This window comes from Manis pentadactyla, chromosome 5 (assembly GCF_030020395.1).
Source record: "Manis pentadactyla isolate mManPen7 chromosome 5, mManPen7.hap1, whole genome shotgun sequence".
Classification (NCBI taxonomy): Eukaryota; Metazoa; Chordata; class Mammalia; order Pholidota; family Manidae; genus Manis; species Manis pentadactyla.
In genome coordinates, this window is record NC_080023.1 from 7,085,371 (window position 1) to 7,111,341 (window position 25,971).

Consider the following 25,971-nt stretch of genomic DNA (forward strand, 5'->3'; position numbering starts at 1 on the left):
AAGTGTCCAACGTAACATAGCCTTTGGTCTGGCATGTTGACAGTGTGGCATTTGTTGTATTTTAAAATCTTTATGGTAGGTTTTTTCCCCTTCAATTTAGATTAAAAAATGTCAAATATATCAGTCTTTCAGTTTTGTCATTCTTGGAAACATTAGTGTTTGTGTGACTAAATTTCCCCAGGTGTTTTTAATACTCTTACTTAAACTCCACTATTTAAAATTCAGAACTAGGATCTATTTTTAATCTAGTCTGGTGTAGGGACAAGACAAGAAATCCTATTTATTTCTTAATTACTACCCAGTTTTACCTTTGGTTTACTGAATAATTAGCTTCCCCAGATGTGAAAAGTAGCTTGTCCCCAGTCCAAACACTCAAGGATAAGCCCATCCCTGCACTTTGCGGTAGGTCCCCAGCTTTAATTATAACATTTTTTCCCCTTCTCAGCTTTTTGATAATGTAAGCAATATGAGACTTTCTGGAAGGGGGAAAAGTATTTAACAGGACTGTGAGTTTACAGACATCTTTACAATGTTGTCTTTCTAGTAAGATGAATCTTTCACAATTAATTTGGATGCTTAGGAAATTAGTTTTTAACATCTAAATGCATGTTACTGCTTACTTTTGAAGGCAATACCAGAAAAGTCACAGACTGCCTCAAGAACTTGAGGCTCACGTGGGATCTAGGAATCGTCAGGTCCAATGCTTTCAGCTCGCAAATAAACTTAGGCCCAGAGAAGGGTAGCAAGTGGCCCAGGTCACACAGCAATCTGGTAGTTGGGACAGAATGGGATCCAGGAGCCCTAGCCCGGCCCCTCCTTGGGGCTTCTCTCCCACCACACCAGTGGATCTGCAGTGAATCTAGCAACTCTGGGTTCCTGAACCGACTCCCTCCGCCCTGAGGCTACAGGCTGGTGAGATGTGAGGGTGTCAGGCAGCTTCCCCATCCCCCGTGCCCCCTCGTGCCCCCATCACACAAAGGCAGCGATGCACAATGAAGAGAAAAGATATTTAATTGTTTGTCTAATCTCTTAAAGCGCTCAAAGTATTTCCACAAGTGCAATGGGAGGGATTGCTCTCAGCCAACATTTACCAGTGATTCCGACACACAAAAAAACTCCCAGTCACCATGCTTTATACTTACTTTTAATTTCTGCACTGGAAAATTAAAAGACGGTGACAATGATGACAGCTTATTTTACCGTGACTTCATTAACCTTTGCTCTTGGGGGGCAGAAGGGGTGAAGAAAGACAGGAGCACATCAAAGCATGATGGTGAGGTGGTGGCAAGATGCCTTAACCTGGCTAACAAGGGCTCTAAACACCTGGGAACAGCACCCTGGACGCGCTACCTTGTAAACACTGACAGTAAACGGTTGAGAGACATTTAAAAAAAAGAATGAAAAAAAGAATTCCATGATTCCATTCTTAAAATCGAGCACAAAAACCGACAGTGAAATACAATTCACGTGCGTGTGCCCCATCTGCTCTGGAGGCGGACATACGGCGCAGCACGCGCTCCAGGCGGGCAGCGTCCGACACGCCCCTCCCTCCGGCTCCGAACCGCCGCCCCTCCCGCCGCCCCTCCCGCGCTCGGCCGCTCTGCAGGCAGGGAAGGGGCCCAGGCCTCTTGCCGCCCGCAGAGCCGCTCTCGAGGCTCCGCCTCTGGAATGTTCTGCACTTGGGCTGGGCTAGGTGGTGGATTTTAGTTAGGCTCCACACACTGTTTAAGCGCTTGCTTTATTTCTCATGTGCAAACCGTCACCGTCTAAAGCTTTCGGAAGGACGTGTACAGACACGAACACCCTGCAGAGAGACGGGGGCAGTCGTGAGGCCCCCTCCCTCCTGAGCCGGGCGGGGGCGCGGGGGCACGTTACAGGATATTTAGATGTGTTCTGCTGCGGTTAGACTCTAGTCCCTGATTCGGTCTGTCCAAAGGGGGCGTCCTCAGTAGGTGACTGTCCACTCTTTGACAGAGGCATCGTGGGAGGTCGTGACCAGCGTGTGCTCGTCCAGCCAGGCCAGGCTGCTGACGTGGTGGAGTCGATGTGCATCTGGGGAGAGAGAACGGCTTTTACTGGAAGACCGACTCCTGTTGCCACACACACTGCAGACGAGGAAGATGGGACAGGCGGTGTCCAACCCAAAGGACCGTGAAGACAGAACTCGGACTGCTGCTCATCAGAACCCTTTCCCTCTCTTGGGAGTCTGGTGGCGGGTGGCCGCAGGCTCCTCCCCCGGCACTGCTGGCTGCTGGGGCTTAGTGGGACAGTCCTGATCAGCAAAAATGTCCCTTGGGAGGCAGAACTGCCTCTACCCCTGGGGTGGGGGTATTGATTTCTTTTTATGCATAAATTAATGAGACAATACACAAATTTCAATGAATACAAGGCCGAGGAACACAGGGTGGGGGCCTGCCTGACCTTCCCTCTGGAAGAGGTGCGCTGGGGGCAACCAGATTCCGGTGGGTCTCATGCCCTCCACCTCCCTGCCTGCTCACGGTGGTCGCCCGCACCCCTGCCCTTCCCATGAAGCCAGGGGGGGCCCCAGGATGTCAGCCTGCGCCCCATCTGGGCTCTGGGGCCTAGAGGGTCCAGCGCCTTGCCCACATGACCACCTGCTTCCCAAGCAGAGAGCTTGTCCATGTGCACACAGCAGCCTGACCTCAGGCTGACTGCGCCTGGGCACCTCCACCCACTAGTCTGCTGTGTCACGGCCTTCCACGTCTCACTACAGAAGTCACTTTCCTCGTAGGCCAGAGGGCTGTCTGCGCTTGTTCTGCACCCCCTCTGGGCCGCCCTGGCCCTGTGCCTGCAGCGTGGGAAAGCTCTGGGGGCGGCCTCAGACTTACCCTTCAGCAGGAAAGGGGCCCGCTTACATCTAACACAGGCTGCCTGCTGTGTAAGAACGGATGAGGGGGCAGCACACTGCACACGAGGGCTGGGGGACCCTTCAGGACGGAGAGGCAGTGGGAGGTGACAAGGGGACAGGACACCCATCCTAGATCCTGGGGCCACGAGCCCCGTGTGACTAAAGAGCCCTGGCAGTGAGCTCCTGCCACATGTGGAAATGATGTGGTGGGTCAAATGTGGCCGGTGGAGAAATGCAAAGCCCCCTGTGGCTCCCACTGTGCTTCTCTGCCACTGAAGTGTGGACAGTGAGAACCTGGTCGTGCCTTTGGATTCAGGGGGTGGGAGGAGGGGAAAGTGCTGGGGTCTGAATGGTTGTGTCCCCACCAGTTCTGAGGTCAGAACCCTAACGCCCCAGGTGAGGGCGTCTGAAGGTGGGGCCTGGGGTCAGCGCTCTTGTGAAAGGCCCCTCAGAGCCCCCCCGCCTCCCCCCACGTGTGAGGGTGTGAGAAGTCTGTGACCTGGACCACTGCCTTCACCTGGCCCTGCTGGCGCCTGATCTTGGCCTTCAGCCTCCAGGAAGGCAAGGAATACATTTTTGTGGTTTATAAGCTGCCCAGACTGTGGCAGTTATAAAAGTCCAAACGGACTAAAACAGAGATGTCAGGTGACCCCACGTACAGAAGCATGTGCCCTACGCGCAGACCACCTACACTCTCCTGTTGGCAGTGCAAGCACCCTCAGTCCCTCTGTGTGTCTAGCAGGGGCCAGCAGAGCCTAATATTTGCTAGAGAGAATGAGGGCCATGCCTGTCTCAGGTCACCTCCCCGGAAGCACAGAAGGGACACTTGAGCCCTGGGATTGGTGCCTGGAGAGCTGAGGCAGGTATAAGAGTCACCTTGGATCTTGACCCTGGTCTCGGGGTCACTCAGGGTCCAGACGTACACCATCATGTCCATGCCACCAGAGGCAAAGTGCTCGTTGTCCGGTGACCAGGCCAAGCAGACGATCTTTGCATGGTGTCCATAAAAAACATTGTTCTCCTATAGTCGCAGGGTGAAAACAGAGAGGGGGAAGGTCAAGGGTCAGGCCCACGCTCACAGTGACAATGACCAGGGCTGACATTTACTAAGTGCTTTCTCTATGCCAGTCAATCTTAGCAACTCACTGGGTGCTTGTAAGAATCCCAGGTGCCTGACACTCACACCTTTGAAGAACTTCAGGCCAAGAGGTGCAGCCCAAGGTCAAGCAGCAGCCGTGATGCCTCAGGAGCCCCACGTGCCCCGAGTCACAGCATGGATCACATGCCGGGTGCACCCACTTGCTTTCAGAGCTCTCAGCCTTGGGGGACAGACTCCAGGAATGTGTGGGACGTGAGGAGGCTGGTCTGCCTCTCCCCACACACCCACTTTTGAGTCATCCAAAGTGTGTGGACTAGAACCCAAGGTGGGCCTGGTTGGACCTGCAGGCACACGAGGTGCATCTCCAAGAGCCACAGGCTTTGTGCCACTTTTAAAGCGTATCTCAGCCTCAAAGCATCATCTTACCAGGGATGAGGAGTTAACAGTTCCCTGACACTAGGAATGTTTTTTCTTCAGAGCATTCAGTTTTGCTCTTAATCTCTAGAAACCGTCAAGCATATTTTCTTTGTCAACTTTGCCTATTCAGCCTTGCAGATTATGGACTACTTATTAGCATGCCTTAAAAGGGGATGTCTGTAAATGCAAATGAGGTCACTTAATGTGATACATGCAAATCCGATGAACGTGTAGGAAGGAGGCAGAAAAAACCTGGGGAGGCAGGTGTTCTCTGTGATAATGGAGGTATGGGCTATAGGTACACTCACACGCCAAGTGTGGACCTGCATTCAAGCGTGCCTTTCATCATATGTAAATTTTACAGGAAAAAATAAAACTAAGAAAATGTTCAACTCTAGTTAACAAGCTTTAGTATTTGTGGGGAGATGTACAGATGCTGGTAATTTACTTTAAATGCACCAAAACCTAAGATGACTGGATGGATAGGTAACATGACGGTAAAATGTTAATGGTGGAACCTAGGTGAGCTCTGCTATAGATTCCAACAGCATCCTGAGAAGTGCCGGGCATGGGGGGAGTGGGCGCAGTGGACGCCCTCCACCTGTCCTGTGCTGCCTACTCCAGTCACACCAGAAGTGACTGCGTACTCCGAGGCTCATGGGAGCCTGACACTCGAGCCCCGCACACAGAGTCCCCTTGGCTGTCCTCCCACGCCAGCGCTGCATGGAGTGGGATGAGCTTCCAGGCGCCTCTGCAACTGAGCCCCTGCTCGACAACCCACTGCCTGGCCTCCCGCTGCCCTGCGCCCGCCTCGAGGCGCCGCCGGCCTAGCAGTACTCCTCCTTTACAGCGCTGTGAACAGCAGTAAGACTCAGAAAAATACAAAGGAGAACAGTAAGTTCCCAGAGGCCAGGAAGTCACTTAACCAGGCCATGCAGGGGAACCAATTGGCCTGTGGGCACAGCAACCTGGGGGCTGCCCAGGTTCCTCTAGGCAACTATGTTCCCTCTAACCAGCAAGACCAAAGCTCGCGGAGGTCAGGGCGTCTCCTTGTCCCAGACAGTCACACTGAGAGCAACAAAGCCACGGCCCCCGCCTGCCATCTGCACCGCCCAGGGCGCAGACAGAGCAGCCGGTCCACCACTCACCGAGTAGCCGTCAGCAACGCTGAAGACAGTGACCACTTTGCTGGCGTCGCATACGGCGAGGAAGGCGCCGTCGTGGGAATACGCCACATCGGTCACGGGGCCCTTGGCCTCCAGGAGCTTGCCCTCGTCCTTCAGCGAGGTGCCCAGGATGGAGTACAGGCGGACATTCCCGTCCTGCAGGGGACACAGGGGAGTGAGTCACGCTCCCAACACCCTCCTTTTTGGAGGGACGGGCTGGGTATCCGTGAGAAGCGGCTCTCTTCAATTCCGACCCCTTCCACCAGACGAGGGGCTCCCTCTTCCTAAGACCCTTCGGCAGCTCTCCTATGTGGGGAGCGCAGGAGGCTGGGCAGTCTGAGGGGGCCGCCATGGAGCGGCCGAGGGAGGCTTTTGCTGGGGTGGCAGGATACACCCAACTGGCTCCCGGAGGCGCAGTCCCACCACTTCCCCCAATTCTGCCAAGACGGCCTCTCACTTACACAGCTTGTGTCACCCCAAAACTGCCCAGATACCCACCCGCAGAGGGCATAGGGGGTGGGGGCCTTACCGCACCCCCAACAGCCACTGTTTCACCGCTGGGGTGCACGGCCACGACTTCAGGCTCGTAGCCGGGGTTTTCAATGCTGAAGCATTTCCTCTGATCCTTCAGCAGGAGGATCTAGGAAACACACAGCCAGCCAGTCAGAGCCCCAGGGCCATGGGACAAATTGCAGCCCTGTGCTGGGCTCCCTCCCAAGCCTTGCTGGAGGCGGGGCAGTGTGGGGACCGCTGCACTCGTTCAGTTCAGCCCCAGCTCCGTGACCCTGAGGACAGCCACGGTCTTAGTACTGCAGTGAATACTGGCTGTTATCACCGTCACGGGCTGCTGCTGTCACCAGCAGCACCGACTTCTTGGGAAGCCACTGGGCATCTGAACTTCAGCTCCTCCCACTGCATAAGGAGCACGACACATAAGCTTTGCTGAACAGAGCTCTCCTGAGGTTCAGGACGGAAGCATGCGGCAGTGACGAGGCTCTAAGCAACACTGGAAATGACACGATGTGCAGACTGTGGGTCCCGGGAACACCTTCACGGCTCCTCCGAACTGCAGAGTGTGTCCCTCCCGATGTGGGTCGCAGCACGCCTCCCACAGCCTGGGAGCTAGGGCAACGTCCCACCTGACCGAGGCTGGGCCCAGGCGCTGACTCCAGCCGCTCCATGACTTTCTGCTGCCCTCCCTCCCTCCCTGGGCTCAACTGGCCCCAGGAAGTGGGAAGACAAGGGGGCAGGGCTCACAGCAAGGGGGCCTGGAGGCACTGCGCTCCACCGGATCCAGGCCCTGCCATGGTCCCCTACTACACTGGCTGGGGCAGGACAGTGCTGGGGCCCAGGCCCTACTGAAGGGCTCTGGAGATAACAGACTGGGGTGGGGCCTGATCCTGACAGCCACCTCCTGCCTTGGCCTGCCTCACCCTCCGAGACATAAGAACCCAGTGGTGCCCAGAGGTCATAAAGGTAGACTGGATGCTTAGGGTACCTAATATACCTAATAAAGCAAACAGAAGCAGCTGAAGTCCCCTGAGGGGGTGCCATTCTTGCTACAGAGCTACATGCACGGTGTCCCTACAAGACGGCAGATCACCTCCCAGTTGTTCAGAGAACGGGGTACAGTGTCTGCCACATGCCCACCACACTGTATCTTCTACTGTCTGATGCACAGAGCAGATGTCTCTCCCCCGATGGGGAACGTGTGGCCCCTGCCCTCACTTGCTCCCTACTGTCCCCCTTAATTCTAACTTGCTGAGCTGTTTCCAGACAGTGTGGCCTAGATTTGACAGCTCTGGCTTTATCCACTGTACCCCCGCCCAAGCTACCAGCTGTCCCATGAGTGGCAGGCCGCCCTCCTCTGCCTCCAGGGGCTTCTGCTTCCATGCACAGTGTAGGGTAAGGGAGGCTGGAAGGGGACCAGGAGATGGGCAGCGGCACTCTCATTAAATCTACTACTAAAAACAGCCCTTGAGAAACATTCACCTGTCATCTCAAGAAATGGACTTTCCTGACAGGTACTAGGGGACTGGGGACATAGGTTTGCCCAGATTTGCCTAAGGGGTGAAGCCTAAACCCAGGTATTTCCTGACCTAAAATCTCAGGCCCCTTCCAGCTACTGACCCTCTGGCCTGCAATGGGGAGCTCTACAGAAGCACCTGGAACGGAGTCACGGCCACCCTGGAGGTCCTGGGAGCGATGGCACGTCACAGAACAATCCTGCACACCTGACTGCAACGGTCCAGGACTCCCACTCAGGCCAGCCCTGGGCACACACGTGGCACCCACCAGCCTACCCTCATGCTGACCCTGCCCCCACCACCCGAACTTCGTGTAAGCCCCAAGACCAGCCTCAGATGTGGGACTGACATGAGCCCACTCCGGACAGAAACTGAGGCCCAGACAGGTGGAGCTCTGCCCTAGCAGGCAGCCAGGAAGGCCTAGTCAGTCACCAAGCTCTGGGAAGGCCATGTGGTCCGACAGCAGCTGGGAAAGAGGCCATTCCCCTTCTAGAACGTGGCCTTTCAGTGCCCCCACTCCACTAATGTGCTCCAAGCACATCCCTCCTGTACCCCACCGATGAGCTGGGCTGTTGCAGTAACTGCTTGGCAGGAAGTCTGCGTTATCTGGGCCACAGAACTCTGCTGTCCCTGAGGCAATTAAGTTCACAGAACAGAGCCGGGCAGCGGGCCTGAGCGCAGCTTTCTTTAGCAGTTTGTTACTCCTGCCAGCAGGGACTCAGCCACACCTGCCTCTCTGATCTACACGCTGGGGTGCCCAGGTCTGCTGGCAGACCTCTGCCACAGAGCACATTCCTGCATGAAGTGGGTCAGCCTGGGATCTCAGCCAAGGGTGCTGCACTGCAGAAATCCCAAAATAAAAGGTGCAGAGGGGAACCTCACTGTCTTGAGAACCAAACTGTCCTGGCCCAGGGCCACCTGCCATACCGGGGCCTGGGGCAGCTGGGCAGCTCTCTGGGCGACTGTGTGCCTCAGCCTCCTGGTTCAGGAGCGACCTGAATGGTGCAAGGAGGCTGACACATCCTTTCTCATGCTCCTGTGAGCTGCTAGGGGTGAGAAGCTAAAGCCCAGAGAGAGAGAGGAGACTGAGTGAAGTCACACAGCCCCACAGCCCAAGGCTGGGCTGGGCACAAGAGTGGAGACAGAGCTGCAGGCCTCATGGGTCCATGGACATGCAGGGTATCTGACGTCCAGGCTCAAGACCCAGCTCTGCCCCAAAGCTGCAGACCTCGGCCAGCATCTTTGCCGCTGTGCCTCCGTTTCCCCACCCGTCAGGTGGGGCTGGTGCCATGCCTGGCTGACGGCACTGTGAAGTGGGGGTCGAGTGAGGGAAGCACGTGAAGCCCTCATCACAATACAAACAGTGCCCAACAGAAATGCCTGTCACAGCTCCCGTCGCAGGGACACAAGACACCACAGGGGCAGCGCCACCCAGCTCTCCCAGCCTGGGTGTGCACATACCTGCCCGATGCACACGACCACTGCATAGCCTCCGGGGCCGACAGCCACGCACTTTGGTTGGACGTCCAGTTTCACGACGCCCTGTCCACTACCGGGGAGAAGGGCAACGTTACACTGGCTTGGGCTCGGTGCAGGTCTGAGGCATGCTGACAGGAAGCCCATGTGATGCAGGGCTCAGGACACCCTCCTGCCACCCAGAGAGGTGCAGCTCACTGACCTGGAGCAAAGGAAATGACTCCGCCTCTGGGGGTGAGATCAGAAACCCCAGTGGGGGCTGGGGCGAGAGGAAGGGAAGGGAGGAACTCCGAGGGCAGCTGACGGGTGGGGAGTCCCCGCCACCCCACGGACACTGCATGTCACCGTTAGCAAACATTATCCCAGTTCTGATGACTGTCAGTCCGAGACACAGGCGCCCAACCGAGTATGACACCGGTCACCTGGGCCTGCCCGTCAGGGTGGAGCGCCTGCCAGGTGCCTGAGGCCTCAAGGACCCTCTCCAGGGTCCGAGGCAGACCCCACCATCACCTTCCTTTACCGGTAAGGCAGAAAGAGGAGGGGGTAGGGGGCTGGGGCTGGGGCCTGTCCCCCTGGCTCCCCAGCCAGGGCCCACACCTGATCACGGTCTGTGCAGGCCACCTGGACCCTAACTCACACCTGGCCCAGGCCCCGCACGGCGTGGAAGGGTGCTCAAGGGGGGCGAGAGCAGCAGAGGGAATGTCACCGGTCAGCAGCCACTGATGGCAAAGGGCTTGTGGGCAGAGGCCACTCCTGGCCAGCCTGTGTCCGGCCGCCTCACCTGTAGTCCCTCAGCGTCAGGTTGGTGTACCGCACCGTGTCATCCATGCTGCAGCTCACCAGCTGCCCGGCGCTGTCCACGGTCATCCTGGACACTTGGTTCGTGTGGCCCTTCCCAGCGAAGGAGTCGTTCTCCCCAGTCTCTGAATCCCAGTAATGTGGGGCAGGGGTTAAGGCAAAGCCTGACCTCTAGGATGTGGCGTAGGTCGTCCCGGGAGCAAGTTAGGGACAGGATGGTGAGCACAGGGCCTGAGGATAACTCCCCATTCACGGCCAAGGCCGAACTTGAGACAGCAGGCGTGCGTCCAACTACAGGTTGGTGGGCCACTCCTACCATGCGGAGATATAAACAGAGCAGGGAGCTGCCTGTAACATGCTGCCCGAGGCCAGCAGGGCCGGTCGGTCATGCGGACATGGTACGGTCAGCGGAGTGAACAGATCACACGTCTGTAGTGCGCCCCCGCGAGGAAGGAACGGCCTCTCAGAGAGGGGCCTTCTTGTTGGGGCTGAGCCAGCACCTCACCTGTTCTTTTTGCACCTGCTGCCGAGCTTGTGACCAGCAGGAGGCTGGCTGAACCCGCTGCTCAGCTGCTGGCTGCCCGGTGCCACCAGGTAAGGCCCAGGGCTGGTTGTGGACTGAGAGCTCCAGGTGCTCAGGTGTGCAGTGTGTACTGAGGTTTTTCTTTTACGACAACAAATGAGACTCATTTCAGATGAAGATTAGTGGTCCCTGTAGGAGGCTACATGTCCACTCCCACTGACACACTGCGATGCCAACTTCAGCCATCAGTACTAAAATACTTGTCAAGCATCAGAGGCTAACATGACCTGCCGGGGCTGGAGACAGGCAGGGAGACGAGGGAGCGGCAGCCTCGGGGCTGGGGGAGCCCTTCCCTGCATCTCTTGTGCAAACTGCCAAGCCATGCAGAGACGAAGCAGGTCTGTGGAAGCAAGAAAATATGGGGCTCCTGGACAGCCCTTCCTGGGGGTCGGGCAGCACACAGGATGGGAAGCAGGTGACCCAAGGGCAGGCCCTCCTCACGGTGCCACTGCTCCCATGCAGGGGCAGAACAAACCACCAGACCCACCACAGGCACCTTAAATGGGACAGTCCTGGGAGGCGGGGCCAGCCCCAGGCCACAAACACTGGGGAGTCCTAAGGGCTGCCACACATACACCACCTGGAAACGTCCTGGAGGGACTGCAAAGAGCCCCCCCGGGAGAGGACTGGACCTCCCGTCCGGTTGGGTCCAGCCCCAACGATGACTGTACAGGAGGCGCATTAAGCAATCTGAGCTTCGGTTTCCCCAGTTTTAAAACAAGAGGACTCTACTGACAGGTTCTATTTCCTTTTGAGTTCTAAGATGTATGATTCTACTGCTTGTGACAGGGATACAGACGGCACTGGTGTCATGTACAGGGGAGAAGTAGCTCGAGTCCAGTTCAGCAACCACTCCAGGCTGCACAGAGCAGTGAGCCCTCAGGTCAAGGCCAGGGCCCAGAGCCGGAGGCCCCCAGTGCGGACATGAGTGCGTCTCAGCGGCCAGGGCTGCTCAGAGCCCCACTGCGGCCACCTGGCCTCTGCTCCCTGGGCAGGAAACACTCGCCCTGCCTGCCAGCAGCACTGGAGACAACTCTGTGAGTCAAAGGATATTAATGTGTCCATCGTGGCTCCCAGAGTAGATGTAGGACTTGCCTCCGTTTTTATGCACCGTCAGACACTGGATTGATTTGCTGTGACCCTGTGGAGGAGACAGACAGGGCAGGGTGAGCTGGGGACATGCTCTCCTGCTCCTGCAACTTGCCGCCTGCCCTCAATACCACAGCTGACGTGTCCTGAGCCCATAGCCCATGTGCCCGAAAATGTCTTCCAGGAGCCATGGTCAGCTTTCCCCAGCAGACCACCTGACAAACCCCCCATCCATAGCCTCTCCCTGAGGAATGTATCCCCAACCAAGGCCAAGGACAGGATCTCATCAAAGCACAGGAGCTGAGCACCCAGATGGTGCAGACTATGCCCTGCAGAGCACCCCAAGGGGTAAATGATGAGGATGAGCCCCACTGGGGTGAGCCTCAACAGACACAAAGCAGCAAAATCGGGGTCATCTTGGGGGAAGCAGGTGGGGAGACCTCCAGGCCCCCCGACAGTCACGCGTGCTGCTGACAGTTTATTAAACAGAACCGTTAACTCAAGCCCTGACTTGTGAAGTTCCCTTTCTCTAAATGCCTGTCAAGAGTACAGCTGACTGAAAACTCTGATCCCCCAATTCCTGCTGTGCCCCATCCCCCCGAATGGTGACATGGAAGGTACGGAAGCTTCTGATACACCAGACATTTGTGGCGAGGGCACCACTCTGCCTACCCTGTAACTGCTCCTGGGAGGGAACTAGCCAGCTGAGCAGGGGCTGACCCTGGCTCCTGCTGGAGGCAGGCGGCTCTGTGTTCCATCAGCAGTGCTCCACTACCGGGCAGCACAATGCCCACATGGGCTTTCTCCAAGGAGCTTCCCCCATGTGGCCTGCAGCTTCAGGGAAGGGCCACTGCACCCTCAGGGGACCGGAGAACCCGGGAACAGACACACAGAGGCACTTGGCCCTCGGTCTCCTGCCAGCCAGAGTCTGGCCAGGAGGTCTCCCCACCTGCTACCTTAAAGCATGGTCCTCACACCAGCATCAGTCTCACTGGGGGTCTTGCTCTGCACAGCCTGGGGACTTGGGACTCGACCTTAACGACAAGACTGCTGACCTATGCACATCCCTGCCTGGTGCAGCAGCCTCACCTGGGAACTTGGGGAGAAATTCGAGCTCCCACACGCCTCATGAAGTCCACAGGGGATGCCACTGTGAGCACTGGGGATATGGCCCAGCCACCCTGCTTCAACACGCTGGCCCTCTGCTGACTGACGGGCCTTGGAGCGTGAGAACGCCACTGCAGCTGCACAGCCCCACCCCAGCCGGGAGCCGCCCCTACAGGCTGTCACTGAGCCCTCTCGGGCCGGCCAGCACTGAGCCCTTTTGGGAAACTCTCAGGTCATTTGAATGTGCACCTCAGTGGAGAACCACTATTCTAACTCCGGCCTTCTCTTGTGCCCATGCACGTGGTTTAGGAACCTCTGCGGACCAAGATCAGCACCAAACAGCCTTGGGATTCACACACGTGTGATAAGAAAGCAGAACAAGTTTTTTCTCCAACAACTGTAAAAGGCCACAGACTCCCCGAGCTGAGCTGGGGATAGAACAGGAGCCCAGCACGTGGGGCCAGAGCTGTTGGCAACAGTGACATGAGCAGAAAAGTTAGGCCCAGGCCTCCCTGGCTCCCAGGGTACCAACAGACTTGGGGAGGTGCCCAGGACGGCCCCTGGGACACTGTGGGGCAGCCCAGGGAGGATGCTGTTTTGGGCAGAGTGGGGCTGACAGTCATGCCTGGATCTCTTAACACCTTCTCTCCATCACACTCAGACACCCAGGGAGGTGACTGTCCTGGCGCTCTACCCCTACCCGCCTCTTCCCCAGCCAGGCTGCACACACCTTCGTTTTAAATGCATCACCCTGGGCCAGCAGCCCATCGAGGAGGCCCCAACGCCCTGTTCTCAGGACCAAATCAAATAAGCCTTTGTGGACCAGGTGGCAAGGGGCCAGCAGTGAGGGCCCGTGTGTTTCCCACCCTTGACATCACGGCTCAGTCAGGGGTCGCCCCTGGGGCTGCCAGAGCAGGGTGAGCCCAGCCCCAAGCTCCCACCTGGGACACTGCCTCTACCAGGGGAGGCCGCGGCGGGCAGCCCGCACGGCCCGTTCCCCCAGGAGCTCCAAGCTCCTGCTCTGGCTGCCGGCTTCCTGAGACGTTCACATCACGAGGGCTGACAGAGGGAGGGCGCACGATCCCATCCACAGGGGCACCCAGGGCAGCCCCAGCTGACCAGCTGGCCCTAGTGCCTACTGGTGACGGGGCCCTGCCAGCCCTCCACTGCTCCCTGTTGCCTCCAGGCTGGGCCCTTGAGGCCCCTGACATCAGGCCCATCTGGTACCCTAACCTCACTTCCTCCCCACTGCCCCAACCACACAGAACCCAAGGCCCCTACACCCTTTCTGCAGTCCAGCCCCAAGGCCGCTGGTCCTCCTCGAGGCTCTCTGCAGGTTCCCACTCTGCAGTGATGCCCCACCTGCCTTGCCTTGGGGCTCAGCACCTTACAGCCCGTGGACTCCTAAGGGAGGCCACTCCCCTCAGGACGTAATAACCCCTGATGCAGGATAAGAGCCAATGTCCTGAGCACCCAGGCCCCAGGTGTCCAGCTCTTACTGTAGCCCAAGAGGAACTCAGCACCTGGCCTTCCACCTCTGTTAAACTGGCATCCTGAGAGCAACGAGCACCCTGCCATCCTGCCAAGCCTCAAGGGCTTCCTCCCCTTTGCAGCTGGTGCACAGCACTCCTCCTGCCGGCCCCTAAAGGCAGAGCCACTACCCAGGGCAGCCTTACCTTGATGACCCGCAGGGGTTTGCTGGGGTTGTTTCTGTCCAGGTAATTGATGTACCCGGACAGGGACACGCTGAGGAGGTGGTCCTTCTGCCACAAGCAGCCCAGCTGCTGGTCCAGAACGTTGGAGCCCATGGTAAACGTGTTAACGACAGAGTTCACAGTGACATCCCAAATTTTAGAGGTCTTGTCTCCGGAAGCAGAAAGCAAATGGGTGCTATCAGGACTCCAACTAATCTACTCAAACAAAACAGGAGTGTGAGAGAATTGTAGAGTGGGAGGCAGCCTCAGAAAGCAGCCTGCCCTCAGCCCTACTCCTGAGCAGGGAGAAGCCAAACCTGGGGGGAGGACACACCCACGTGAGGACGGGACTAGTATTCAGGCCTTCTGATCGGGCCCTGGGCCTCTCCAGGCCATGTCACCCTTTCTGCGTGACCCTGACATGTGCACCATGGCACCTGCTCTACACCCCTCACTGCAAGCTTCCCCTTGAGACCGTGCACTGATGTCCTCACGCCACGGAACACGTCCATACTCACAGCGTAAATCCCTCCATCGTGAGCCTTGCTTCCTCCCAGGGTGCACACTTTCTCTCCTGTCTTCCCGTCATAGATGTGTATCTTTCAAGAAACAAAACATGTGGATCGTATGTGTACGTGAGAGCACATGCTCAGAAGTCAGCATGCTGAACGAGCTCTTCCTTTCATCGCTGCGTCGAGAGTTGGCTCCCCCAACTCTCAGCAGAGTAACTAATCCAAAACAGAGTGTTGACTGAGTTCCGAGCTCCATTCGAAAGGAGAGAGGTGAACGGCATGTCCACCACGGCTGGATGACACAGCCGGGTGAGCGGGTACCTCCAGGAGGTGGGGGGGAGGAGGCCAAGCTCCTCATGTTCACACCGGCCTCGGTGAGTCCATGTGCCCCCGACAGCTGGGAAGCAGCCGGAGGAGCCCCACCGCCCGGGCCCCACTGCCCTCACCTGCCCGTCAGCGCTGGCCGTGGCGAATCTGTTCCCGTCGGGAGAGAATCGCACACAGTTGACAAAGCGGGTGTGATCCTGGGGGAAAATGTACAGTTATCCACCTGGTGACAGGAGATTCTGGCAAGTTCTCTATGAAATACGCGGCCTCCTTCAAACATCACCTACCACCACCACAGTGAACCGGCAGTCCACAGGAAGGCTTGAGCCTAAACCGAACACGTCCGGCCGCTCCTGACTCACTGGGGGGTGTGCTCAGCACCCTGCCTCGGTCCCAGGCCCATCTCTGCCCGGCCCCCAGGGGCAATTCCCTTACCTGAGGAAGTGAACCCATTCTTTCCTCCACCAGGAAGGGTTTACGTGAGAAAATGGTCCTTTAAATCCCTAAATGCCAAGGTGCCAGTACAATGCCTGCACCCCCCCTCCCCCCACCTGCAAGCACACGTTAGGTTTTAACTACTAACTCTCCGGAAGGCAGGAAGGGTTCACCGCCTCTACTGGTACAAACCCCTAACCTCCAGGAAAGGCTATCTGACTCCCTGCTTCCCACGGCCCCCTCTGAGGCAAAGCACTGACTGAATTTTAATACACAGCGACTTGTGTAGCCAGATCCGCACATGTCCGTTAAAGACTGAATTGTGCCCTGGAAAGATATAATGAATTCCCAGTACCTGTGAATGGAGACCTTATGTATATATAGGGTTGTTGAAAATGTAATCAAGGTAAGGTGAAGTTACTAGGGTGGCCCTCGACCAGAGACCAGTGTCCTGTAAGAGGCAGATTTGGACACAGAGAGAAGACCACATGAAGATGGAAACAGGCTCCATAAGCCAGGGAACACCTGGGGGATCAGCGTCTGAAAGACACAAAGAATCAGAGGAAGCACGGCCTGCTGAAACCTTGATCCCAGACCTCTGGCTTCCAGAAATGTGAATAAATTCCTGTTGTTTAAGCTACTGTTTGCAAACCTCGTTACAACAGCCCCAGGAAACTTACCTGGGTAGCAAATATTTCAAAGCACATGTAATAACCCTTCAGGAACCATGTGCCCATTGCACTAGGGCAAGAGGAAATCCAGGAATGATTAACTGGGTGCCAAGGTTCTCCAACAGGGGAGCCATAGAACCAGGGTTGGAAGGAATCCAAGTGAGCGCAAAGCCCAGCTGGGAGGGTCTGCCGAACAGACTCCAGAAAGCCCCTCCCAGCCCGGTGATCCTCAAAGCCTGAGCCCTCCAGTGTCCTCGCGGGGACAGGGACTCATCACTGCTGATCCAAGCCTGGTTTCCACCTGCGGGCGAAGAGCCCGCCTTCCAGCCTGTTTCAGTGAGTGGGGTCGCAGCCCCATGACTGCTCTCTGACAGCAGAGCTGATTCCCTCGGGGTCACCACCAGCACCCCTGGTGGAGGCGGGACGGCAGCACGGAGCCGTCTCCGTCTAGACCTGGGGTCTGGCTCTGTGAACGATGGGACGCAGTCCCCCTTACTCACACTGGCTGGCCAGCCCTCTGCCACCACCTGCCTCCAGTGCTGAGGCTCCAGCACATGCCCGGCAGGCGCCATGGCAAGTACCCAAGGTGGCAAGGTCCCCAAGGCATCCCAGAAGTCAGGATGACACTGAGGCCACAGACGCAGAGTCTTGCTCTGGTGCCCAGAGCACCTCTGCTGCTCCAGCTTGGCTACGCTTCGCCTTCTGGTTTCTCCTGCACGCCTGCCCTGTCTGTGCTGAGGCCACCCTCTCCTGCTCTAAGGTTCGTGTTCCTTGTTTTCCAGCAGGTGGGGCCCCTCACTGACCCAAGGGAAACCAGTCAACGTTCAAGCTGGGACGTTTCAGCCCTCCTGCCGTCACCACCGTCACACAGCCACCCCCTCCTCCCGTGAGGGGCCTGGGCAGCCCCAGGCTCGCTTTGTGCAGGAGATAGCCAGGCCCAGAGAGACTGGGTTGGAAGAGCCAGGGCTCCTGTTTCTTGTCCAGAGCTCTCAACTGGTCTGTGTCGGCTGTGGCCCATTTGGCACGGAGCCATCCAGGGGTCAGATCCTTAACTCCTCAGGCTGATTGCCACCTGCCTGAGGCTGGAAAGGAGCCGGGCACACAGTGAAGGCCCATGCTCCTCGGTCCTGCTGGCACTCTGGGGCCCAAGTCCCCCTGCCCTGTTCTAAGTGTCCACTACAAATGGAGACCTCGGGGCTAAGGGGTGCAATGGTGAGCGCCAATTTCCCTGTACTGGGTGAAGGAACATAGGGTGAATTAGAGAAACAGCCTCCATCCAATTCCAACTCATGATGGACTGCAGTTTCACTGGTTCCTGGAGGATAGCAAGAGCACCGGCCTGTCCCGTCCCTGGCTCACAGGAAGTCAGGACGACCTCCCTAAGGGCAGCCCCGCCTGACTGCCCCAGCTCTCTGGATCCAGGTGCTCGGTCACAGCACTCAGCATCCCTGCGTCACGGGGGACATCACCTGTGCTGATGGAGTGCGGCCCATCTCCTGTCCCAGGCCCCAGGCCTCGGCAGGCCTGTGTAAGGGGCCCAGCTGGCCTGGGTGCAGTGAAGGCCGGGTGGAGCAGACATCCCAAGTAGGGGACTGTGTGGACTCCGGGCCTCTCCAGGCCCCTCCTTCAGCAACCCCTCCCTGTCAGCTTTTCCTGAGATCCAGCCAAGAGTCCAAACGAGCAGGAGATTGACGTGCGCTCCTGAAATAGCCCATTGAAGGGGGAGGAAGCAGTGGCGAGCCCATCAGCCAAAAAAGTGAGGGCTATAAATAGTCTGGTCCACAGGAGGTGAGGCAGAGGGCAGGAGAGGGCAGGTTGGGGCAACAGCACAGGGCTTGCACAGGGGTGGGCTTCTGTGGCTGCCAACCCAAATGCCACCTACTGGGCTGGCAGTCCCAGGCCGTGTCCCTCCCCGACCAACCTAGAGGGGTCACAGCACCATCCCACAGGCCTAGGTTCCCACTTGGGCTGTTCCCTGGATTGGGGAGGGTTCCCTGGTATGGGGAGGATGCGTTGGGTGCCTGTCCTCTCTGCCTGCCCCTCAGTCCTGGTCAACACTCCTTGGAGCTCTGGAGGGGACCACATCAGATCTTCCCAGGCCCCCTACTGTATCTCCCACTCTACCACCTGCCCATCATTACTTGCCTTGCTATAATTAACCCCCCATATCATCATTGCCTCCCCATCATCTTCCACCACTGAGAACACCAAGGCATGCAGCAGTTAAGTAATACACAATGTACCGTGCCCAGGTTGCACCACTGGGCTTGGGGGCTGGACTACAGCGGGTGCTGGCGGGTGATTGGTGACCCTCCCCAACCCTACTGGCCTCAGCCACCCTGTGTGAGACACTGCTGCTGACCCTCATGCTCAAATGCCCTGCACTCACCTCCCTGGTCCCTCATCATGAGCTTGTGGAGAGACAAACAGGCTCAGATGCCTGTGCCCACCACCTCCTCTGCCCTGGCACAGCACGGGCGTCCACAGTGGGCCTCTTGAACGTGGGTCTCCACTGTGACCCGGACGTTGCCCTCCTTCAGTCCAGCAGGCCTGGCTTCCTCCTTGCTCTGTGAAGGCTCCTAGGAAGGTGCTGTGGGGGCAGCCCACCTCCTCCCTACCACCTGGCCGACTCCAGCTCAGCTAGAAGCACAAAGGTGCTCCTGCCTCTCCTATCACCCTGGACAGGCCTGCCCAGTCCCAGGTCCCTCTGGAGAAGAGCACCAGACGATGGGACAACAGCTTGTTCCAACCTGTGGGTCAAGTGCACTTGGCCAGGTCTCCCTGGCCGCCAGCCCCGGTTTGTTCGGGAGTGGGCAGGGCAGGAGAGGCGGAGAGGAGGCCTGCCCCGCTGACCACCCAGCGGGACCACCTCTGGGGCACACAGCTCACTGAAGAGCAAGACCAGCCCACGGGGCGATGGCTAAGGATGAGGCCCTGCCTAGCACCCAGAACAAAGCAGGCACCCCATACACCTGAAGACCCGCAACGTCTGCTCTCTGCTGTGAAGTGTCAGGAAACGTGAAAGAGGGAAAAACAATAACCAGGAAACCTCACACATTAGAGCTTCAACGTTATGTAACTATCTAGTAAAGCAATACTTCTCACAATACCTGGAATGAGGTCTCTAGCTCAACATCCCTACACTGTATAGAAGAGAGTGGCACCCCTGCTTAGAGCTCCCTCGGTGTGGAAGAGCACACAGGTGGCAGGTGAAAGCCCATCTGGAGCACCCAGCCATACCACACAGCACACCTGGGCTGACACCGGGGTCCCCTCGGCCACAGATATGCACCACCTGCTTTCAGAACCCAGATGTGGCAGGAAGTTTCCAGTTCCAGATCACATGGCCACAGCCTGGACAAGTAGGCTCGGGACAGGTGAGGGTCCTGACATTTGTTGCTGTAAGCAGTCACTTCATCAAACACAAGCCATCCCAGCATCCATGCACCTGGATCCTGGGACGTGGCCACAGCTCCCAGGGTGCCTGCCTCACAAGGGGAGTCCATGGTCATCCCAGGCAGAGGAAGTGGAAGGCCAGAGGGGTACAGCAACTACCCAAGGCCCCAGTGGGCAAGGTGCACAGACCAGGCAGGCTGCCAGGGAGGCTCAGAGGGACCCTTGTCACAACCCAGACACAGCTACGACAGGGATGTGCTCAGGAGGAAATCCCCACCGCAGAGGCAGGAGCGGGCCAGGCCCGCCTCCCCAGTCCCTTAGGTCCTCTAAGGGAACCTGAACCTTCGTCCACAGAGTGCCAGCACCAGAGGTGGAGACCGTGCTCCCAAAGCCTCCACCCCACACCTTGTCTCCTGGGATCCTGGGACACCGCCTACCCGGGTCGCCCGCTGCATCCAGTGCGGGCAGGCCAGGGCCTGTCAGCATCCTCCATCCTGTGTCCCGGCAGCCTCCTGAGCCCACTTCAGGTTTGGGCGAATGAGGACTAACACTGGGCTGAGGGCCTGGGCGGGAGCCAGCAGCCCGGCTGGCCCGTGACTCAGCTCCTGAGGAGCGAGGGGCTACGCGAGCAGCTGGATGAAGCCAGCCATCTTATGACCAGAAGGAAAAGCAATGGGGCCCCACGCTCAGCCCGGCAGGATGGACGAGCGGCCCAGCCTGACCGAGGGAGCGTGCTCACTCTGGTCTGCCTCAAACACTGCTTTCACGGCCCCTTGGTGCCGGCATCACCAGGTTTCTCTCAGCAATTACTCAGGCTCTGAACTTGCTCCTTTTCAAGGCAGCAACCTGAACTCGACCCCTCTGTGCTCCTCACCTTTTCCCCATGGCCTTCACCGGGGTCAAGGGGAAGGTAGCAGGATGCTGGGTTGAGGGCCCAGGGCGTGTACACACAGAAATGGTCAACACCTTGCAAGGCATTTGGCAGGCTGTGGGGCCCCAAGTGCCCTCCTCATTCTTTCTACTAGAGGCCACCCGAGCCTGTCAGGACCTTGCTGGAGTCCCCAGCAAAGGGGAGCTATCATCCAGTTCCCCGGAGGGCCAGAGGCAGGACGAGCCTGAGAGTCAGAGTCAGCCGGCTGCAGTGCTGGGCTGTCACCCAGTGTCCCCATTCTTGGCTTGCAGTCCCTCTGACCTGCTAGGTCCTTATGTGGGACCTGTGGTGGGCTCCACAGAGGACTTGAAGAGAAGCTGCAGGGCCCACCTTAGACCTAGGTGCCACTGGGCACACGTCTCTGATCCTAAGCCGCAGGGGCGGCCCCAGGGAAAGGGCTGTTCTCAGGCTAGAAAGGGAAACAGAAAGAGACCATCCAGCCAAGCGCCTTGAATGGGTACAAGGAGAAGGGTGGTAAGGGCTCAGGCTCCAGCAGACGCTGGGCTCAAATCCTGGCCCCACTTCCTGCCACTGTGCTGCTCTGTGCCACGCCGGATTAACTGACAGCTGCAAAGAGGAAACAATCCCTCCCGGGGCAGGGAAAGGAGCCCCACCTACCCACGGCAGAGTGTGGGGGTGCCGGGCATGGGACCACGGCCAGCTTCGCAGAGTAGCTAGAACAGCCTCCTGTTGCCACAGAAACCTCATCTCCTCTTCCTCCCTCTCTGGGGTGCAGGGCAGACCTTATCTGACTCAGCATTCATTACTCACCCCGTTGTATTCTGCGGTACCTCTACCTACAACCAGGAAACACTGACCTTGAACCTCAGCCTTCGACAAAGCCCCACCCACCACTCAGGCGGCAGCCACAGGAGACAGCGTCTGAGAACAGGGTGATGGGAAGGGACCCCCAACGGGGGCAGGAAGCCTCACTGTGCTTGCCACCAGCCAGCCACGCTCTGCCCCATGGCCCTAGGATGAAATGAAGCCCATTTCATGACCAACAGGGAGCCCTGGGAGAGCCCTGCTGTATCTGTGCCAAGATCCGGGTCTGGAAATTCTTCCCATGCCCAAGTCCTGCCCTGTGGGGACCCACTGAGGAAGCACCATGGGCCTTTCCGGGCTACGCCCTGCCTGCTTGAGCATGACTCACTGCGTCCAGTCATCGGAGGTAGCAGGAGTCCTCACTGAGCCGCCTGAAGGACACCATCTCATTTAGTTCTCAATGGGCCCGTGGGCAGCGTGGCACAGTTCAAGTTCATGGCTAACATGCTCTGATGTGGTGCTCCCCCCACCCCCCCCATCTTGCAGATGGGAAAAGTGAGGCCTAGAGAGGTTCAGGCCCTTGTCCGGTCAGGGAGCATGTGCAGAGCTGGGACTCAAACCCCAAAGCCATTCACACCTGGAGCCTAAGGCACTGCACCGGGGCGCTGGCAGCATGCACCTCCTACAAGCAAAGCACCCTTGCTGTTGGAGTGTCCCTGCCCTCATCTCTCCTGGGGAGGCACATGAAGAGATAAATCCACGTGTCCCAGAAAGCTCACCTCTTCTGCCACTCTGATGGCTCAGCAGGTCTCAACCGGTGCTACCAGAGGCAGGCTGGCACAGGCCTGGGATACACCTTCTAACAAGGCACCTCCAGGCCAGGTTGCCTGCCTGGCCACATGGCAGAGATATGCCCTACACGCAACCCCAGAAATGCACCCCCCCCTGGGTGAGGCCCCTGCCCGCTGGAGCTGCCCATGCAGCCTGAGCACGGACTAGGAGGCCTGGGAGCCTGGTGCTCCCACCTCCAGGGGAAGGCCCCAGTAAACCCGCCTGCCACCCACGTATCACAGCATTAATGGTGTGTGCCTGTGACCCTGCCATCAGCGTCTACAGGCCTAGAGTCTGCTGGTTTCACATACAAACCAGAGTTCACCCTACCCTACCCTAGAGAAAAGTCCACTTACGCCAATTGTGAACTTGAACTTGAACGGTGGCCCCTCAAAGAACGCGGCGCAGTTATCGTCACTGCCAGTCACCAGCCGGTATGGCCGGCTCTGCTTGATGTCCACGCTGTTAATGACTTTGTTGTGTCCCGTGATCTCTCCCACAGAAGAGCCACTGTCCCACAGGAAGACAGCTCCAAACCTTTACCCAACGAGAGGGACCACAGAAGAAAAATCAGTCCTGGGGAAGGTCAGTGGGGTGCAGGCAGCTGAGCTGCTGACGCTCAGAGGAGGGCAGTGCTGCTGGCAGCGTGGCCCCAGCTCAGGGCTGTGCTTCAGACCCGCAGTTAGAAGGGAAAACACCGAAGGCACTAGGACTCTGGCTCCAAGCAGTGTTTATCGAAAGAATCTGAGAACAAGTGTCTTAAGAAGGCCTGGATGTCCGTGTCTCTACAGCCCAGTACCAACAAGCCTCCCATGTGGAAGGGGCACCTGCCAGGGCACTTGCTCCATGTTTTCTAACAGCTTTACTGGGCAAGACCAAGGGATGTACTAGATACTCTCCCCTACTTACTCTTGGCCAGCATTCCATGAAAATGTATTGTTTTGGTGACTACTTGTGACTGAATGAAAAAAGAACTGTTAAGACCAACAGGAACAACTTGGAAAACTGTAAAAATTTATATCCACTGGAACATGCATTAAAAACAGCCTCTGAGTAGGGGAAACAGACAGGTGCCAAGTTTAGGTGCCTGAAGGCAGCTATGGTGCCTTGGAGGGAACCATGACTGAACGTGGGGTAAGAAAACTCCTGTGGTTCTGACCCTGCTGGCCACTAGCCCTGAGAGTGCAGCAGCCACCTCTGGGCACCCACTCGCCCCTCCTTCCTTAGTAGGGGAACCGCCTCAGGAGACGGGTCCAACTAGGGGAAAATATCTAGTGGCCCCTGCAGCTCGGTGTGGCCATGTGGTGGCTCTGGGAGGGACCCCAGTGATGCTCTAAGAGCTGATCTCTGTCACCTTCTCTTCCTGCTGCCAGGAATGTGGGCATGACAGCTGGAGTTCCAGGAAGGGAAGGGCCAAGGATGTCAGACAGAGAAGGTGCCTGGCCCTGACACCAACCTGGAGGGGTTTGCCCGCTGTCATGGGGAGTTTGCCTTTATGTGTTGCTGAAGCCAACCTGGAGGAGCCAGTGGCTGGAGCTAGTTGCACACTCATGAAGGGGACCGGAAGGGACTCCACAAACAGCAGTCCAAGCGGCACGGATGCCACTGCACCCCTCCCACCAGGCTCCCAGGAAAAAAGGCAAAGCCAGGGACATGGACAGGCAGGGGCCAAGGCCGGAGACTCACTTCTCCCTTCCTTCCCCGACCACTGCGATCCTCTTACTGTCTTCCGTCCAAGCAATATCCTTGATCTTCCCAGCAAAAGGCTGATACTCGTACTTCAGGAGATGCTCCTTCTGCGTGGTATCCCAGATTCGCAGCTTCCCAGATACATCTGTGGACACAAGAGTGTGATGAGCACCATGTTCAGAGGGCCAGGGCTGAGTAGACACAAGGCCCTACACGCTGGCTGGAGCAGGAGGCCTCAGCTCGGGGCAGGAATGTGTGCCAGGTGGATGACACCCAGCCCTTAGCTGGTCAGACCTGCTGCCTCCAAGAGGCCCACTCCTGGCTCTGTGCACCTCTCCAACTACCACCTGCACTGCAAGCCCTGGGTAGGCACTAGAAGGCCCAGGGACACATGGTGACAAACCCCAAGGCATTTTACAGTTCTATTTTCCTCCTGGGTGATCTGAACAGTGTATGGGCCTCAGGCAACTTTCCTAACACTCGGGGAACTGAACTTCTTCACTTGCAAAATGTGACAATGCTAGTGACATGCCTCTCCCACGCTGTGGCTCTGGCCTGGCAAACGCTGCAACTTGCATACACCCCCTACCTGGGGTGTATGCACCCTGGCAGCAATCCAGGCAATCAGCAGCCCACCCCTGCAGCAGGAAGTGGCACACAGGCAGAACTCCACGCCAGCCTCTCCTTGCTAGTGTTTGCAGTGGCCTAGTAATAAAGCCATGGGGGCCACACCCCTCCCCACCCTGCTGCCATCCTGTCACCAAGGTCCAGGCACCAACCCTGATACATCCCTTCCCAAAAGAGCAGGAATTCCCAAATAAGCAGGAAAATGGAGCCATTCACATTGACTCTTGAGGCCTGAACAGCTCCATTTGGGCTCCCAGTGTGAGCTTGGGGTTCCCAGGACCTGCAGGCGCACTTGAGCGCTTATCGCAAACTCAGCAGCCTTGCTGGGAGAACAGCTTCAGTCGTCTGGTTCAGGCTGAGCCCAGGGAGCACCAAGAGCAGGCGCCTACAGCCGCCCCAGATGTGTCCCTGCCCCATGCAGGCCTCCAGGAATACAGCCACGAATACCAGAGCAGGAATGACCCGCCACCTTGTAGGCCACTGTGCAGGAAGACGAGCTAGTGCGTGACATCCTGGGCTGGCCCAGGTGGTGATGAACAAAGCCCTGTGGGAACACTCCCTTATGAGCAAACAACTGGGGAAGACAGGAGATGCCAACATCCCCATGGGGACACTAACAGGGGGAAGGTCTGGAAGGACCGGGAGGCACACTGCCCGAGGTGAGCTCCGATCACAGAGCTAGTTCAGTCCTGCTGCTAAACCAGCAGGCCAGTGGGGAGGGAAAAGGAAGTGGCAGAGGCCAGTACAATAAAAAAAGGAGCACTCTGAATGCAAGGACAGGCACCCCTAGTCTCACCCCCACTCACCTACATGTGCACACGGGCTGTGTGGGTCCCCATGCTCAGGCCAGTCTGGGGGCTGGGTGTTCACCACCTGCAGCCCAAGGTGAGGTGTCACACCCCGTTAGACAGCACGGACCTGCCTTCCCACCTACCGGGCTAAGGCTTCATTCCAGGCCTGGAATCAGTTGTTTTCCCAGTGCCTCCCCACCCCGGCTATTAGCCTCCTCCACTGGGCCTGGCTTGTCCAGTAATTCTTTTCAGAAGCAGCAGGGACCAGCGAGATAATGGGGCTGGGAGGTCAGGTGCTCAGGCCGGGGGCAGCCTGATAAATTCCCAAGTGCCAAGGGTGCCCAGCCCCGTGCTAGGTGCCGGGGGCACAGCAAAGACAAGCACTTGCCAAGGCAGCCAGGCCTTGAGGAAGGGCAGAACAGGAACACACTTCACTCACGTGGTGGGAGCGGGAAGAAAAGCCCCCCAGTGCAAGAGGACAGAGTGACTACGGGGGACTCCCTCCCTCCAGCCTCCCTCCACCACAAGCATGTCTCCCCTCCAGACAAGAAGCTGCATCGTGGGGAGTGCCTGTCCTTGGTGAGCCGGCCCCAACTGGGTGCTGGGCACATGAGAGCAGCTTAGCCACAGCGGGGCGGCGGGCGCAGTGGGAGCAGGGCCACTGTCCAGTT

At 57.8% G+C, this 25,971-nt stretch overlaps 1 protein-coding gene across 1 annotated transcript in view; it reads right to left on the minus strand.

Annotated features, from left to right (window-relative positions):
* Nucleotides 1-1,719: 1,719 nt before the first annotated feature.
* The window catches only part of WDR1 (WD repeat domain 1), a 39,792-nt gene continuing 15,540 nt past the window's right edge, over nucleotides 1,720-25,971 (minus strand). The window contains exons 4-15 of the mRNA XM_057502104.1: nucleotides 23,880-24,027; nucleotides 22,550-22,730; nucleotides 15,284-15,361; nucleotides 14,844-14,924; nucleotides 14,308-14,541; nucleotides 11,487-11,576; nucleotides 9,836-9,990; nucleotides 9,040-9,127; nucleotides 6,081-6,191; nucleotides 5,534-5,707; nucleotides 3,746-3,890; nucleotides 1,720-2,052 (exon numbers count right to left, since the gene is read on the minus strand). Of these exons, the coding sequence (XP_057358087.1) occupies nucleotides 1,946-2,052; nucleotides 3,746-3,890; nucleotides 5,534-5,707; nucleotides 6,081-6,191; nucleotides 9,040-9,127; nucleotides 9,836-9,990; nucleotides 11,487-11,576; nucleotides 14,308-14,541; nucleotides 14,844-14,924; nucleotides 15,284-15,361; nucleotides 22,550-22,730; nucleotides 23,880-24,027 (1,592 nt within the window). The 3' untranslated portion in view covers nucleotides 1,720-1,945. The remainder of the gene's footprint in view (nucleotides 2,053-3,745; nucleotides 3,891-5,533; nucleotides 5,708-6,080; nucleotides 6,192-9,039; nucleotides 9,128-9,835; nucleotides 9,991-11,486; nucleotides 11,577-14,307; nucleotides 14,542-14,843; nucleotides 14,925-15,283; nucleotides 15,362-22,549; nucleotides 22,731-23,879; nucleotides 24,028-25,971) is intronic.